Consider the following 16,481-nt stretch of genomic DNA (forward strand, 5'->3'; position numbering starts at 1 on the left):
TTTCAATAACAAAGGTGGAAAGTAGTTGATTTAATGATCAAATAGATCAGGACAAAAACACAAAGTTACTGGTTTTATGTGTAAAAAAAACTGTGTATAGTGTTAAATGTAACCCTGCCTTACATAAAAATACAAACATAATAATTGTATAAGAGCACCATAATCAGATGAACAAATAATATATTTCATAGTCATACCACAGATGAAAAGGGAAGCTGTTTATAAAAAATAAAATAAAATTCTATTAGTCACGTGCTCCGAATACAACAGTGAAATGCTTACTTACGAGCACCTAAACGACCGATAAGAATACGGATAAGAATAAGAGATGAAAGTAACAAGTAATTAAAGAGGAGCAGTAAAAAATAACAATGTATACAGGGGGGTGCCGGTACAGAGTCAATGTGTGGGGGCAGTTGAGGTAGTTGACTCCTTGTGGATTTGTGCAAAACGATAAGAACCACATTCTCCTTCAATAATAACAAATGCCGACATGAGATTTGAATTTTGAACGATACACAAACATTATTCCATTTATGTTCAGTAAATTCTTAATGTTTGTTGTTATATCATTAACAGTTAGCTCTAACAGTGGAGGCTGCTGGGGGAAGGACAGCTCATAATAATGTCTGGAATGGAGTGTAATGGAGGAAATGGAATGGTATCAAACATATGAAATGTTTTATTTATTTTATTTATTTCACCTTTATTTAACCAGGTAGGCCAGGTGAGAAAAAGTTCTCATTTACAATAAGACCTTGCCAAGATGAAGTAAAGCAGTGCGACAAAAACAACAACAAAGTTACACATAAAAAAAACATACAATCAACACAATAGAAAAATATATGTACAGTGTGTGCAACTGTAGAAGAGTATGGAGGTAAGGCAATAAATAGGCAGCAGAGAACTGGAAGGAAAGGCAGCCAAAGGAAGTGTTGGCTTTGGGGATGACCGGTGAAATATACCTGCTGGAGCTCGTGCTACGGTTGGGTGTTGCTATGGTGACCAGTGAGCTGAGATAAGGCGGGGCTTTACCTAGCAAAGACTTAAAGATGACCTGGAGCCATTGGGATTGGCGACGAATATGTAGTGAGGGCCAGCCAACGAGAGCATGCAGGTCACAGTGGTTGGTAGTATATGGAGCTTTGGTGACAAAACAGATGGCACTGTGACAGACAACATCCAGTTTTCTGATTAGAGTGTTGGAGGCTGTTTTGTAAATTATATTTCCGAAGTCAAGGATCGGTAGGATAGTCAGTTTTACGAGGGTATTTTTGGCAGCATGCGTGAAGGAGGCTTTGTTGCGAAATAGGAAGCCGATTTTAGGTTACATTTTTGGATTGGAGAGGCTTAATTAAGGCTAGGGGGCAGTACTCGGAGGTTTGAATGACTGAGGTACCCAAAGTAAACAACCTGTTACTCAAGCCCAGAAGCTATGATATGCATATTCATGGTAGTATTGGATAAAGAACACTCTAAAGTTTCTAAAACTGTTAGAATATTGTCTGTGAGTATAACAGAACATTATTTGGCAGGCAAAACCCAGAGGACAATCCTTTAAGGAATTTTATTTTTGAGGTCATTGGATTTTCCAATGATTTTCTATGGGAAACTCAAATTATTAGTACCCAGATTGCAGTTTCTATGGCTTCCACTAGAAGTCAACAGTCTTTAGAAATTGTTGGATGGTTTTTATTTGAAAAATGAAGAAGTATTTGTATTCTTTCTAAGTGTCACTCAGGTGGACTCTAGTCTTTTGGTGCGCGTGAATGAGATTGCGCTCCTCGTTGTTTTTCTCCGGTATTGGAAACAGTTTATTCCATTTTAAATTTGATTTATTATTTACATTTTAGGGCACCTGAGGTTGGATTAGAAATGTTGTTTGAAATGTTTGGACCAAGTTTACAGGTAACTTATTAGATCCTTTGTAGGCATGTTGGGCGAGTTGGAACCGGTGTATTTCTGAATCAAACGCACCAATTAAACAGACATTTTTGGGATATAAAGAAGGATTTCATCGAACAATACTACCATTCATTGTGTGACTGAGACCATTGGGATTGCAAAAAGATGAAGATCTTCAAAGGTAAGTGATTTATTTTATCGCTATGTCTGACGTGCATGATGCATCTGTTTGGCATGTTTTTCATGCTTTTGTATGTCCTCAGATAATCGCATGGTATGCTTTCGCGGGAAAACGTTTTTGAGATCTAACAAAGCAGCTGGATTAACAAGAAGTGTATCTTTTAAATTTTGTAAGACACTTGTATCGTCATGAATGTTGAATATTACAATTTTTGTCATTTGAATTTCACGCTCTGCAATTTCACCGGATGTTGTCAAATCTATCCCGTTAACGGGATTTGAGTGGTAAGGGATCCCTAAAGAGGTTTTAATGTGAACCTGGAAGGAGAGTTTACAGTATAAACAGACACCTAGGTATTTGTAGTTGTCCGGAGTAGTGATGCTAGTTGGGCGGGAGGGTGTGGGCAGCATTCGGTTGAAGAGCATGCACTTAGTTTTTCTAGCATTTAAAATCAGTTGGAGACCACAGAAGGAGTGTTGTATGGTGTTGAAGCTCGTTTGGGGGCTTTGTTAGCGCAGTGTCCAAACAAGGGCCAGATGTATACAGAATGGTGTCGTCTGCGTAGAGGTGGATCAGATAATCACCAGCAGAAAGAGCGAAATCATTGATATATAGAGTCGAAAGCCTTGGCCAGGTCGATGAAGACTGATGCACAGTACTGTCTCTTATCGATGGCAGTTATGATATTGTTATAGGCCCTTGAGCATGGCTGAGGTGCACCCATAACCAGCTCGGAAACCAGATTGCGTAGTGGAGAAGGTACGGTAGGGTTCGGAATGGTCGATGATCTGTTTGTTAACTTGGCTTTTGTGTCACGAATCCCGTTTCCTGAGTCTGTTTTTTGCCTATGTTCTGTCCTGGAGAGTTTTTCCGGCGTCCTGGAACGCACCCTGTCTGGTTGCCGGGCAATGTAGCCAGTTGGGGTTTCTGATTATCCGCACCTGTATCCCATCAGCTATCTGCACACCTGGTCCTGATCATCATCTCTCCTCTTCATAAGCCCGGACCTGACATCCATTCCCTGCCGGATCGTTAGCCATGAACAGTATGTTGTGCCAGAGTATCAGCCTCAAGTTGGATAGAAGTGGTTTTGTTGTTTGTTACGTATTGCTTGCCTTGAACTTACCTCTGTTTGTTCTGTCTTCAGTTACTCACCCGGATCATTTACCCCATTCCCGCCTGGTCGTCAGAAGATTCCGCTTCCCCATTGGATCCACCTATTTACTCCCATCAACTCATCACCGCTACCCGCTACACCACCTGGATATATCTACCCATTCACTTGTAAATAAATACTCACCTTTTTCCTACTCTCCTTGTCCTGGTCTGCTTCTGGGTTCGACTTTGAAGAATCGTGACATTTTGAAGATTTTAAAAATGCAGGGCAGGATGGATATAGGTCTATAACAGTTTGGGTCTAGATTGTCTAACCCTTTGAAGAGGGTGATGACCGTGGCAGCTTTCCAATCTTTGAGGATCTCAGATGATACAAAAGAGAGGTTAAATAGGCTAGTAATAAGGGTTGTAACAAGCCCATTGTTACAGATTTAGGGTTGTACCTGGTAGGTTCCTTGAGAATATGTGTGAGTTTGAGGGCATCTAGCTTAGATTATAGGACGGCCCGGGGTATTCAGTATGTCCCAGTTTGTGTCACGTAACAGTACGAACTCTGAGGATAGATGGGGGGGGCGATCAATTCACATATGGTGTCCAGGGCACAGCTGGGGCTGAAGGGGGTCTATAACAAGTGGCAACGGTGAGAGACTTGTTTCTGGAAAGGTGGATTTTTTTAAAAGTAGAAACTTAAATTGTTTGGGGACAGACCTGGATAGTATGACAGAACTCTGCAGGCTATCTCTGCAGTAGATTGCAACTCTGCCCCCTTTGGCAGTGTTATCTTGTCGGAAAATATTATAGTTAGGGACGGAAATTTCTGGATTTTTGATGGCCTTCCTAAGCTAGGATTCAGACACGGCTAGGACATAGCCATAGACATAACTTTGCTCTGTTCATCTTTGCCTCGATACGGACTAGTATCCCAGAACCTGCCACTGACAAAAGTCCCCACAGCATGATGCTGCCACCATGCTTCACCGTAGGGATGGTGCCAGGTTTCCTCCAGATGTGATGCTTGGCATTCAGGCCAAAGAGTTCCATCTTAAATTCATCATACCAGAGAATCTTGTTATGTTCTGGGAGTCCTTTAGTTGCCTTTTGGCAAACTCCAAGCAGGCTGTCATCCGCCTTTTACTGAGGAGTGGCTTCTGTCCTGCCACTCTACCATAAAAGCCTGATTGGTGGAGTGCTGCATAGATGGTTGTCCTTCTGGAAGGTTCTCCCATCTCTACGGAGGAACTCTAGAGCTCTGTCAGAGGGACTATCGGGTTCTTGGTCAACTCTCTGACTAAGGCCCATCTCCCCCGATTGCTCAATTTGGCCGGTCGGCCAGCTCTAGGAAGAGTCTGGTTCCAAACTTCTTCCATTTAAGAATGATGGAGGCCACTGTGTTCTTTGGGACCTTCAATGCGTCAAACATTTTTTTGGTACTCTTCCCCAGATCTTTGCCTCGACATAATCCTGTCTCAGAGCTCTACGGACGATTCCTTCAATATCAGGGCTTGGTTTTTGCTCTGACATGCACTGTCAACTGTTGGATCTTATATAGACAGGTGTGTGCCTTTCAAAATCGTGTCCAATCAATTGAATTTACCACAGGTGGACTCCAATGAAGTTGTAGAAACATCTCAAGGATGCTTTATTGATACAGGATGCACCTGAGCTCAATGTCGAGTCTCATAGCAAAGGATCTAAATACTTCTGTAAATAAGATATTGCTGTTTTTTAATTTTATAAAAGTTAATCAAATTCTATAGACCTTCTGTCACTTTGTCATTATGGGGAATTGTGTGTAGATTGATTAAGACATTTTTCATTGAATCAATTTTTGAATAAGGCTGTAACGTAACAAAATTTGTGAAAATTGAAGGGGTCTGAATACTTTTGAAAGGCACTGGACCTTATATATAGACATGTTTGTGCCTTTCCAAATCATGTCCAATCAATTGAATTTTCCAATCAAGTTGGAGAAACATCTCAAGGATGCTTACTGGAAACAGGATGCACCTGAGCAACATGCAACAATTTCAAAGATTTTACTGAGTTTCAGCTCATATGAGGAAATAAGTCAGTTGAAATGAATTCATTAGCCTCTTATCTGTGGATTTCACATGACTGGGAATACAGATATATTGTCACGCCTGCTCCCGCTCTTCCCACCTGGCGCTCGAGGGCGCCAGGCTCCCCAGCATTGCGCGCTCCTGCCATCACCATTATGCACACCTGCCTTCTCCCTGTCACACGCATTAGCGATTATTGGACTCACCTGGATTCAATCACCTCTGTCATTACCTTCCCTACATCTGTCTGGTTCCATGCTCTGCTCCATGCTTCTGCAATAATTGTAGTTTGTCGTTGTATACCCGTTTGCTGAAGCTGTTCCTGTCTTGTTTCCCTGTCTGTTCCATATTAAATGTTGACTCCCCATGCCTGCTTCTCATCTCCGGCGTCAGTCCTTACATATGTATCTGTTGTTCACAGATACCTTAACGGTATTTCTGAGCATTCGAATTGCCATTGATAAATGCAATTGTGCTCGTTGTCTGTAGCTAATGCTTGCCCATACGATAACCCTACTGCCACCATGGGGCACTCTGTTCACAACGTTGACATCATCAAACCACTCGCCCAAACGACGCCGTACATGTGGTCTGCGGATAAGAGGCGAGCTGAGACGGACGTAGCCATTCAGTACTTTTGAAATAGACAGTGACAAAATTCAGAACATTGACCGCTCTTACAGTATTCTCCCTTTACAGCAAGCCAGAACAGTATAATAAAAAACAAGGGAATAGGCTATGTTCTGATGGGAGAGAGACCAAATTATTACTTTCTTTCTAAGCTACAGTATACATGTCTCCCTGGCATAATACATCACTGTTGCATCAGCATACAAGACACATTTTTGGACTCACCGTTGTTGTGCCATGCTCACTTGAATAGGAAGGTGGCACAGGGGTCCTTCTTGTCGGCAAACTTCTCAACTACTTTGCCATCAAAGTCTGGCATTCAGTGGATGAACTTGAAGTCATGCTGGATTGACAGCAAGGTCAATGCACTCAACCTTTATGGCTGATGGTATTGCAAGTGAAGATCCTTATCCGTTGTCGTGCTTCAAATGGTGTTGGTCATCATAATGTAGTCTGTAATCTCCTTCACACATGATCACAAAAATAATCTGAAAATGCCTGGGCAGGAGTCGACCGACTCGGCACGGCCCCGCAGCGCTGTCTGACAATTGCCACACAATTTAATGCATGCTAAGGTTCTGGCAAGCACGTATCTATTCTCCTCCGTTTGTTGGTTGTGAAGGTCGATTGCTCGTCTATATGTGTTGTCTAGCTAAGCCACAATGTATGATTTCTCCAGTAACCCCAGTTTAACAGCATTGTCTATATGTGATTCACAATTATCATGTTTTAATTCCTTAAACACAGACTTGGACCACACACCTTCTCCACCGAATAGCAGGTAGGGGAAGCAACATAGTGATTGCTTTGCGACACTTGCTGTTAGCCACTGCCTCCTTCCAAACCATTCATTGTTGAATTTGCCATTTCTGACTTTTTGTGTCATGTTTATGTCCAAATCCCAATGATTACCGAGACATTTTATCTCTAATTTGTCTTTATATGACAAGGATGGAAAAGGATTTGCCAGTAAATTGTTGACATGATTCATGATGTTGACTGCTTATCTAGCTAGCTATCTTGCTAGCTAAGATTTTGAAAGTGTGATGTTGACATGATCAGTCCAGTCAAAGCTACAGGAGATATAATGTAATTTGATATCATTTTGTCTGTGGCCATTGACCTTGAGCCTTCTTGGACGGGCACTTCTACTGTAGATCTATGGTAGCACCCAAGTGGCGTGAACTGCCTAGCTCTCCCATAGATTCTGTGTTGATGTAGAGATCCCATCGGTGGTGATGTAGAATTCCCATGAGTGACTGAACCCTGAGCCAATCAGGGCGCAACCAGAGAAGATTAACAACGTCTTCGCCGGCTAGCCCTCCACCACAGAAAGCACTGAGCTAGGCTGAAACAGCTGCATGGAGCTGCCTGACAAAACAAGTTTGTATACTGCTTTACTACATCTCTATTTTTGGTTTACATTATTTGATAAACTGATGTGTGATACTAACTAATACCTGAATTAAATGTAAAACAGTCCACTTCTTTTTTTACAGGTGGGGCTTAAATCAGGTGGGTTTCTGCCTGTGAGATCTCTTAGCTAGTGTAACAGTGCCTGACATTGAGCATTACTCAGTAACCACAATAACCATCTCATATCTTAAAATACTAGTCTGCTTTACAGTACCATGTGAATGAGCCTCAAATTTAAAGATATTAACCTAAAAATGATAACATGAAAAGGGGGGTGTCTATTTCTTATGCCTAACAGCACTATGGGTCCCACCCTCTCCCCTCCAAATTAAACGTAGTCCTTACATTCTGTATTTCCTCTGGATGCTCTTCGGCTCGTCGTCCGTCCATCACATAATGTGTATCTTCATTTAATGAAATGTGTTGCTAGCTGATATCATCATGCACTATGATAGCTGCCTCTGCCCTTTACGAGGGAAATGTGCCTTAACTGTTAGGTATGTACCCTTCCCTTAACCATAACCCATTACTTGACAAACGTGCCATGTTCTGTGTCTGGTACTTTACTCAGTCAATGACATAGTATCAACTTTAAAGTTAACTCAGGAACTATTTCCAGTATCTAGAACTTGTAAGAACTAAAGACTGTTTCACATAGCTACAGTCTGTAAATGACTTGTCTCTGTGACTGACTATTTTACATTACATTTGACATTTTAGTAATTTAGCAGACACTCTTATCGAGAGCGACTTACAGGAGCAATTAGAGTTAAGTGCCTTGCTCAAGGGCACAGAGAGATTTTTCACCTAATCTGCAATTATAGCTGTCGTTATCTCATCAGGCTGCACTTCCTGTGAGCATGTGTGCATGTACTGCTCCATGTCCAGCGGCATCCGTAACAACCCATCGACGTCTCCATTTGATTTCCCAGGCCGATACTTGATGGAGAACTTGAAATCGGCTAACTCAGCCACCCATCGGTGTGTCGGCGTATTCAGGTTGGCTGTTGTCAATACATAGGTTAGCAGATTGTAATCTGTGTAGACTATGAATGAAGGGGTGTAGTATAAGTAGTCTCGGAATCGCTCACATATCGTCCACTTCAATCTCTCACTTATCGCCCACCTCATTCTCTCACATATCGCCCACTTCAATCTCTCACATATCACCAGTGGTGGAAAAAGTTTTAAATACAGTTAAGTATCAAAAGTAAATGTAATTGCTAAAATATACTTAAGTATTAAAAGTAAAAGTATAAATAATTTCAAATTCCTTATATTAAGCAAACCAGACGGTACAATTCTCTTGTTATTTTAATGTACGGATAGCCAGTGGCAAACTTCAACATTTAGACATAATTTACAAACGAAGTATGTGTGTTTAGTGAGTCCACCAGATCACATGCATTAGGTTGACCAGAAATTGTTATCTTGATAAATGTGTGAATTGGACCATTTTCCTGTCCTGCTAAGCATTCAAAATGTAACGAGTACTTTTGGGTGTCAGGGAAAATGTATGAAGTAAAAATAACATAATTTCCTTACAAATGTAGTGAATTAAAAGTTGTTAAAAATTTAAATAAATATATAAATATAAATAAATAAGTAAAGTAAAGTACAGATAACCTGAAAAATGACTTAAGTAGTACTTTAAAGTGTTTTACACCACTGCATATCGCCCACTTCCATCTTTCACATATCACCCACTTCAATCACTCACATATCGCTCACTTCAATCACTCACATATCGCTCACTTCAATCACTGACATATCGCCCACTTCAATCTTTCACATATCACCCACTTCAATCACTCACATATCACCCACTTCAATCACTCACATATCGCTCACTTCAATCACTCACATATCGCTCACTTCAATCACTCACATATCGCCCACTTCAATCACTCACATATCGCTCACTTCAATCGGTCACATATCGCCCACTTCAATCTTTCACATATCTCTCACTTCAATCACTCACATATCGCCCACTTCAATCACTCACATATCGCTCACTTCAATCGGTCACATATCACCCACTTCAATCTTTCACATATCTCTCGCACATCTCTCACATACTGTAAGCTCATATACATTGTGTCATTGTTCATCTTGGCTCTGAGACAGCGTGGCCTGCTACATTCACCTGATCAGTTTTTCCCACTGGCTTCCTTTGTGCTCTACAGCCCTTTGTGCATACTTTTACACATTTCCTTCACTTCCTCCTTCAGTTGCTTAGCTGCTGCTGGGGCTTTAAGACTCTTGGTGTTCTTTACAACTTGAGAAGAATGATCTTGGACCTCTAACATTGCTTCTGTGCCACTGGGGCTTTGCTGCTGGATCTGCACCCCAGTCTGTATTTCGCAAATGTTGGTTACTTTGCTACTTGTACTCTTTCTCAGTTTGCTTTGTCTTTCATACTCAAAGCTAGCTGCTTCATTCATTTTGACAATTAACATGTTGTCTGTCAAGGTAATGTTTCAGTTGAAACGTAATGTGATCACTCAACAGCCCTGTACTAACTGACCTCAATAAATTATTCTGCATGACCTCTGGACTGTACTGCCTGTCTGACCATACTCTCTGGCAGCAAATAACAACCTCACAATTGCACTGATAATAAAGTTTTGTGGGGACTCACGACTGTCTTGGGTTATGTTTAATAGCCTGCGGTACAGGTCAATGGAACTGTCCTCCTTGAAACACCCCTTTAAGATTGTTTTGAGTTGGGAAGGGTGAAGTCACTTTTTATTTCATGCATTTGACATATGTTCAGGCCTGGACTGAAAGCTTGTACTACAGCTTCAATGACTTCAGCTTCATCGTGTCCCTTGTTCAGTCCCATGTCAATCAGATGCATCTGATTTGTGTATGAGAGTTTGTTTGTTTCTGTGTATTGTCACTTCAAATAACCTGTCTGGCTGTGGATATAGCACACTTTGTTGAACTGGCCCTGGGCTGGGTCCGTTGTTTCCCACTTTCTCATTCAACCTCGTGATTTTCTCGGCTAAGTCTTGGGTAGCAGCATGAAAACTCAACTGTAGATCTGAGTATTATTTTTGTACACTCTCAAATGCTTCTTGGCTCCTAACATACTCTTCAGGATCAGTTCCATCACTTTGCTTTAGCTGGTCTGCTAACTTGAACAGGTCATTCAGATACAGCTTGGCTACATCCCCTTCTTTTTCAATAACTTCATCCATTAATTCCACGATTAGGTGGATAAATGTTTGCCTCCTTCTCTAATTCTCAGCTGGGACTTTAACATAACCACACATCTTTTAGCTATCCTGGCACTGTTCCATCTCCATACTCTGAGTGCGCTCTGCCTCTCTTCTCGTGTGACCGCTGTCAATGAAGGTCCGGTTCTATTTTTAGCTGTCTCATCCATACCGTGGCACAACGTTTCTCTTGGCTAGCTCACCAATTTTGTTGCACACTTGAATAATGACAACAACATTCAAGCGTGTAGACGTTTAGAACGTTTAAGATCCTTTTTCCCGAAACCACAAGACAGTGGCTCCCGAGTGGGGCATAGACAGTGACTCCCGAGTGGGGCAGAGACAGTGGCTCCCGAGTGGGGCAGAGACAGTGGCTCTCGAGTGGGGCAGAGACAGTGGCTGCTAAGACAGTACATCTCAGTGCTAGAGGCGTCACTACAGAACTTGTTTAGATTCCAGACTGTATCAAAACCAGCTGTTATTAAGAGTCCCATGGACCAGCGTCGTCCATGTTAGGGTTTGGCCATTATTGTAACTAAGAATGTGTTCTTAACTGACTTGCTTAAATAATGTACTTAAATAAAAAAATAAAGACAGGGCCATCAGACCCAGTATCATCTCTACGTCTCCTTCTACAGATGTTCAAATATCTAAGAGCTCTGAGATGTCTTAGTTGGCCTAACATTGCCTGACATTTTTATTTTTATTTTTTATTTTACCTTTATTTAACCAGGCAAGTCAGTTAAGAACAAATATATATATATATATATATTACAGTGTCCACTCATCATATATATGTAACCTAATTTCAGCCGAAAGTATTTTGAAACCAAATATTCCTCTTTTGAATTGGGCGCACACATACATATGTGTGTGCGTGTGTGCGCGCGCGTGCGTGCGTGTGTGCACATGCGCTAATCAAATGATAGAGGTGCTTTTTCCACCTTCTAGTGGTGGGTTGAGTAAAAAACGTGATCACCCACTTCAAATAACGAATGTTCTTGTTTTTTTCAGTTGCATTAAATGTTTCAATACAACATAATATTTTATTGAAGATTCTATACATGTGCTCGTGCATTTTCTATGGGAAAGTAAAATAGCATTAGATTGTAGTAGGCACATTTTCTGAAGACACAATTTACATCGTTAATATTTTACTCTACAATAGCATGTGAAGTATTCCAATTGAATTTCTATATTACCCCCGTGGCAATGCGTTTCTTATTATAACCTTAGCATATGTGTTTATTATAACCTATCCTACTACTGTTATGTTCATTGGTAGTCCTAGTCGAGGTACCGGTAGTGTTAGTCTAATAATAATGTTATTTTTTACATTTACTATTGAGAAGAATGCTAAACTGTTCTTAGCAAGTATAACATGTTGTCGATGCCGGTGACGTAGGACTCCCATGCCTTGAATGTGGGAGGACGTAGGGCAGAAATTCGGCATAGACCTCTCAGTTGGTGCCTATGCGCAAGCGGAGGATGCTTCTGCATGTTATTCTTCAGCATCCGGTCTATATCTCAGAGTTGGTTCTCTTGCTGTTTCCATCGAGAAAGTAAAGGAAAACGCGAAGTGATGTGCTACCTATATTGTATTTTTATCAAAACTAAATTACATTTAATGAAGAATGGAATTTCTTAGGATCAAGTCGAGAAGAGACTGTACTATCTCTGTCGTTCAGTGAGTATCTCGCCGTTTCTGATTGTGCTGCTACCGAAATGCTTGAAATTGCTGCCTGTTTGGTCGTGCGTAATACCGGGGATTGCAGTATATTGCGAAGCTAGTCTTCTGACATACAAACAATGTACCCATTCAAGCCTGGCTCAGAACTTGTCCGATGACTGATTGATGATTTAATTTGCTTTTTGGATTGTAAGGAGATCAATGGAGAGTCCTGCGGGTCCGTGCGCCCTGGTGCCATTTTAACACTAACACTGTGTTAATTTGGGCTTGCATGTCTGCACTGAAATTGCCAACTCCAAGACTCATACAACGTTGATGCTGGATAATTCAGCAACATTGTTGTAAAAATGCTGAACAGCGTTTTGTTGCTCAGCGTTTTAACTGTGACCAGTTTCTCATCGAAGACTGAGAGTCGCAAAACTTCGAAAGACATTTGTAAGAACCGCTGCTCATGTGAGGAAAAGGAGAATATATTGAGCATCAACTGTGAAAACAAAGGATTTACAACGGTTAGTTTATTTCAACCCCCACCGAACAAAATCTGTCAACTCTTTCTCAATGGAAACTTTCTTTCAAGGCTGAATCCAAACGAGTTTGTCAGTTATGGTAATGTCACATCACTTCATTTGGGGAACAACGGGTTACAGGAGATAAAGACTGGAGCTTTTACTGGACTGAGATTTTTAAAACGACTTCATCTCAATAACAATAACTTGGAGATAATCAAGGAGGACACATTTGCTGGTTTAGAGAGTTTGGAGTATTTACAGGCAGATTATAATTACATCAGCGCCATTGAAGCAGGTGCATTCGGCAAATTGAATAAACTCAAAGTATTGATTCTCAATGACAACCTCCTGCTCTCTCTTCCCAACAATGTATTTCGTTTCGTTATGTTAACGCATTTGGATCTAAGGGGGAACCGGCTTAAGATGTTGCCTTTTGCTGGCGTGCTGGAGCATATAGGTGGCATTATGGAGATCCAACTGGAGGAGAACCCGTGGAACTGCACCTGTGATCTGATCCCCCTAAAAGCCTGGCTGGACACCATATCAGTATTTGTAGGGGACATCGTCTGCGAGACCCCATTCAGACTGCATGGCAAGGACATTACGCAATTGATTAAGCAAGATCTATGCCCCCGACGAAATGCTGGTGATTCCAATCACCGCGTAATGCAGCCTCCCTCTGATTCCCAATACCACGGCCTTTCTCCCACCCTGCACCCCGGTGTCACTCCAACAAAAACCCCAAGGGCCTCCCGTCCCCCTAAAACGAGAAATCGCCCCACACAAAGGGTAACGTCTAGTAAGGACAAACAAGTTTTCGGGCCTATAATGGTTTATCAGACTAGGTCCCCTGTTCCCATGACCTGCCCTAGCATTTGCGTATGCACCTCTCAGAACCCAGACAGTGGATTAAATATCAACTGCCAGGAAAGGAAATTGCATAATATAACAGAGCTTACCCCTAAACCGTCCTATCCAAAGAAATTGCATTTAACAGGCAATTACTTGCAGACCATATACAGAACAGACCTAACCGAATACAGCTCACTAGAGCTCCTCCACTTAGGAAATAATAGAATAGCTGTCATTCAGAATGGGGCCTTTGAAAACCTAGCTAATCTACGGAGACTTTACCTCAATGGCAATTACATTGAAAGTCTATCCCAATCATTATTCGCAGGGTTGCAGAGCCTTCAATACTTATACCTGGAGTATAATGTTATCAAGGACATTTTACCACAGACGTTTAACTCCTTACATAATCTGCAGCTGCTGTTCCTAAACAACAATCTACTGAGATCCCTTCCCGACAATGTTTTTGGAGGGACTATGCTGACAAGACTAAACCTGAGAAACAATCACTTCTCCCACCTGCCGGTGCGCGGTGTGCTCGACCAGCTCTCCGCATTCATTCAGATCGACCTGCAGGAAAACCCATGGGATTGCACCTGCGACATCGTTGCGCTTAAAAACTGGATGGAGCTATCCAGCACCAGCGTTGTGGTAAATGAAATCACATGTGATTCGCCCTCCAAACACGCAGGGCGGCTCCTCAGGTCTCTGCGTAACGATGCAATTTGTCCCGAGCCTAACGAGATCACAATAACCAAGGCCCCCACCGTCAGACCCAGCACTGACTCCACTCCTCCCTCTGCCATCACGCCCACAGACGAGCAGGTGCCCGAGATGCACGCGGAGGTGCCCCTGTCGGTTCTCATACTTGGACTGCTCGTGGTTTTCATTCTGTCGGTCTGCTTCGGGGCTGGTTTGTTTGTATTTGTCCTGAAACGACGCAAAGGTGCTGATAGCGTTCCCGCCAGTGCCAATAATGTAGATTTAAACTCCTTCCAGGTACAATATGGTTCTTATAACTCAGAACCCACTGCAGATAAAACAGAGACGCATGTGTATAACTACATCCCTCCCCCCGTTGGTCAGATGTGTCAGAACCCCATCTACATGCAGAAAGACAGCGAGCAGGTGGCCTACTATAGGAATCTAAAGGAACTAAGCTTCAGCACCGTGGACACTAAAAAGTCGGAGTTGCCCCCAAGTCCATATACCATAAGCACAGTGGAGTTCATTGAGAAACAATCTTGCGGCAATCGAGAGCCGGAGCTGCTTTATCAAAACATTGCAGAGAGGGTTCAGGAGCTTCCGACTGTTGGGGCTCTGAATTATAATTTTTGCACTTTACCGAAAAGACAATTCATTCCTCAATATGAAACCACTAGACGACACAACCAGGACAGGTTGAATAAAACGGTTCTCTATGGGACTCCACGAAAGTATTATGCCAATCAATCAAAAAATGAACACCCTGTGCTGCCTGGGAAGCTAAAAACAGAACCAGACTACCTCGAAGTTCTGGAAAAACAAACTGCAATGAGTCAGTTGTAAGATATGGCCCTACTTACTATCATCAGTAATGATTACATCGATTTGTATCTATGTACTCCACAAATTGACGAGTCCAACTCAATCAAAGCAACATAAGCGTTTGCTCTACATTATTGTCCAGCTGTATTGAGTAAACGTATATGCAGTTATACTATTTTACTGGAGGTTTAAATTATTTCTTCTACTTGAAATATAGTCTGTAGCAGGTACCGCAAGAACTATGTAAACTACTGCTTTGTGCATTTCATATTCTATATTTTATTTCGTCTGTGGGAAGCGATTTCATTTTAATAGAAGAACAGAAGTGAATAATTATGAAATTACTTTCCTGTACATAATAGCCTATTGATGGTGAGTGTGAAACACATGTACTGGTTCCGTCCACTTGGCAACTCATTTATTCCAGAAGTGCCTTTGCACTCCAAGTATTTTATCGTTGCTTTCTGCAAATTGACATTTTATAAGTGCTGTATTTTAAGAATCTTTATGTAAAATATAATTATTTGTCCATTACATTAAACATAACTGAAGAGTGTATGATATTTATGGTAGAGAATATGTTTTGAATATCTAAGTGTCTTTCAAGATGTACAATTTAGAGAATTGCATAATATTGTATGATATAGATGATCAATACAATGCGCCATAAGCGCAATTAAATTTTCACTGAAGCACTTTGTCAAGTCTGAATTAAGCATTACGATTTTACGTCTCTCTCTCTCTCTCTCTCTCTCTCTCTCTCTCTCTCTCTCTCTCTCTCTCTCTCTCTCTCTGTGTGTGTGTGTGTGTGTGTGTGTGTGTGTGTGTGTGTGTGTGTGTGTGTGTGTGTGTGTGTGTGTGTGTGTGTGTGTGTGTGTGTGCGTACGTGCTTCCATGTGATGAGGAGGGGGTGGGTGGTTTAGGGGCGGTAACAGCACTCTCTTTGATCTATAGACCACTGTGTATTGATGAGGAATTTGCTGAGCACTTTAGCTGAATGACGCTTGTGCATGCAATTTATCGACCAGCGTTGCTATAGGTCCCTCACTGTAATACCACAGGACTACCATTCATTTCATACCTATACTATTTTCCTCAAAAGGTAGAGAGCAGTGTCCTCTAAAAGTATAGATTATTTACCAGTACGTTACGATTTACGGATGATAAAAACTACTGCTCCACAACAACTGATCTCCTGTAGCCTACCTGAAACGCACAACATGATGATTAGTTCTCAACGCTCCTTATACCAAAAATAGATCGTTTTTAGTGGATTTAAATGGACCAGTTTATGTTGTGACCTTCAGGTGACATTTGCTTTGAAGTCTGCTGTGGGCATAAATACAGTACCTTCTCCAAGCCCCGGTTATT

General features: G+C 41.6%; 1 protein-coding gene across 1 annotated transcript; it reads left to right on the forward strand.

Moving 5' to 3' along the window:
* Window positions 1-11,997: 11,997 nt before the first annotated feature.
* slitrk2 (SLIT and NTRK-like family, member 2) lies at window positions 11,998-15,802 on the forward strand. The gene has a single exon (XM_021583565.2). It carries the CDS (start codon window positions 12,570-12,572, stop codon window positions 15,129-15,131), a length of 2,562 nt encoding a protein of 853 aa, XP_021439240.1. The 5' UTR covers window positions 11,998-12,569; the 3' UTR covers window positions 15,132-15,802.
* Window positions 15,803-16,481: the final 679 nt, after the last annotated feature.

The sequence above is a fragment of the Oncorhynchus mykiss genome, chromosome 31 (genome assembly GCF_013265735.2).
Source record: "Oncorhynchus mykiss isolate Arlee chromosome 31, USDA_OmykA_1.1, whole genome shotgun sequence".
Taxonomy (NCBI): Eukaryota; Metazoa; Chordata; class Actinopteri; order Salmoniformes; family Salmonidae; genus Oncorhynchus; species Oncorhynchus mykiss.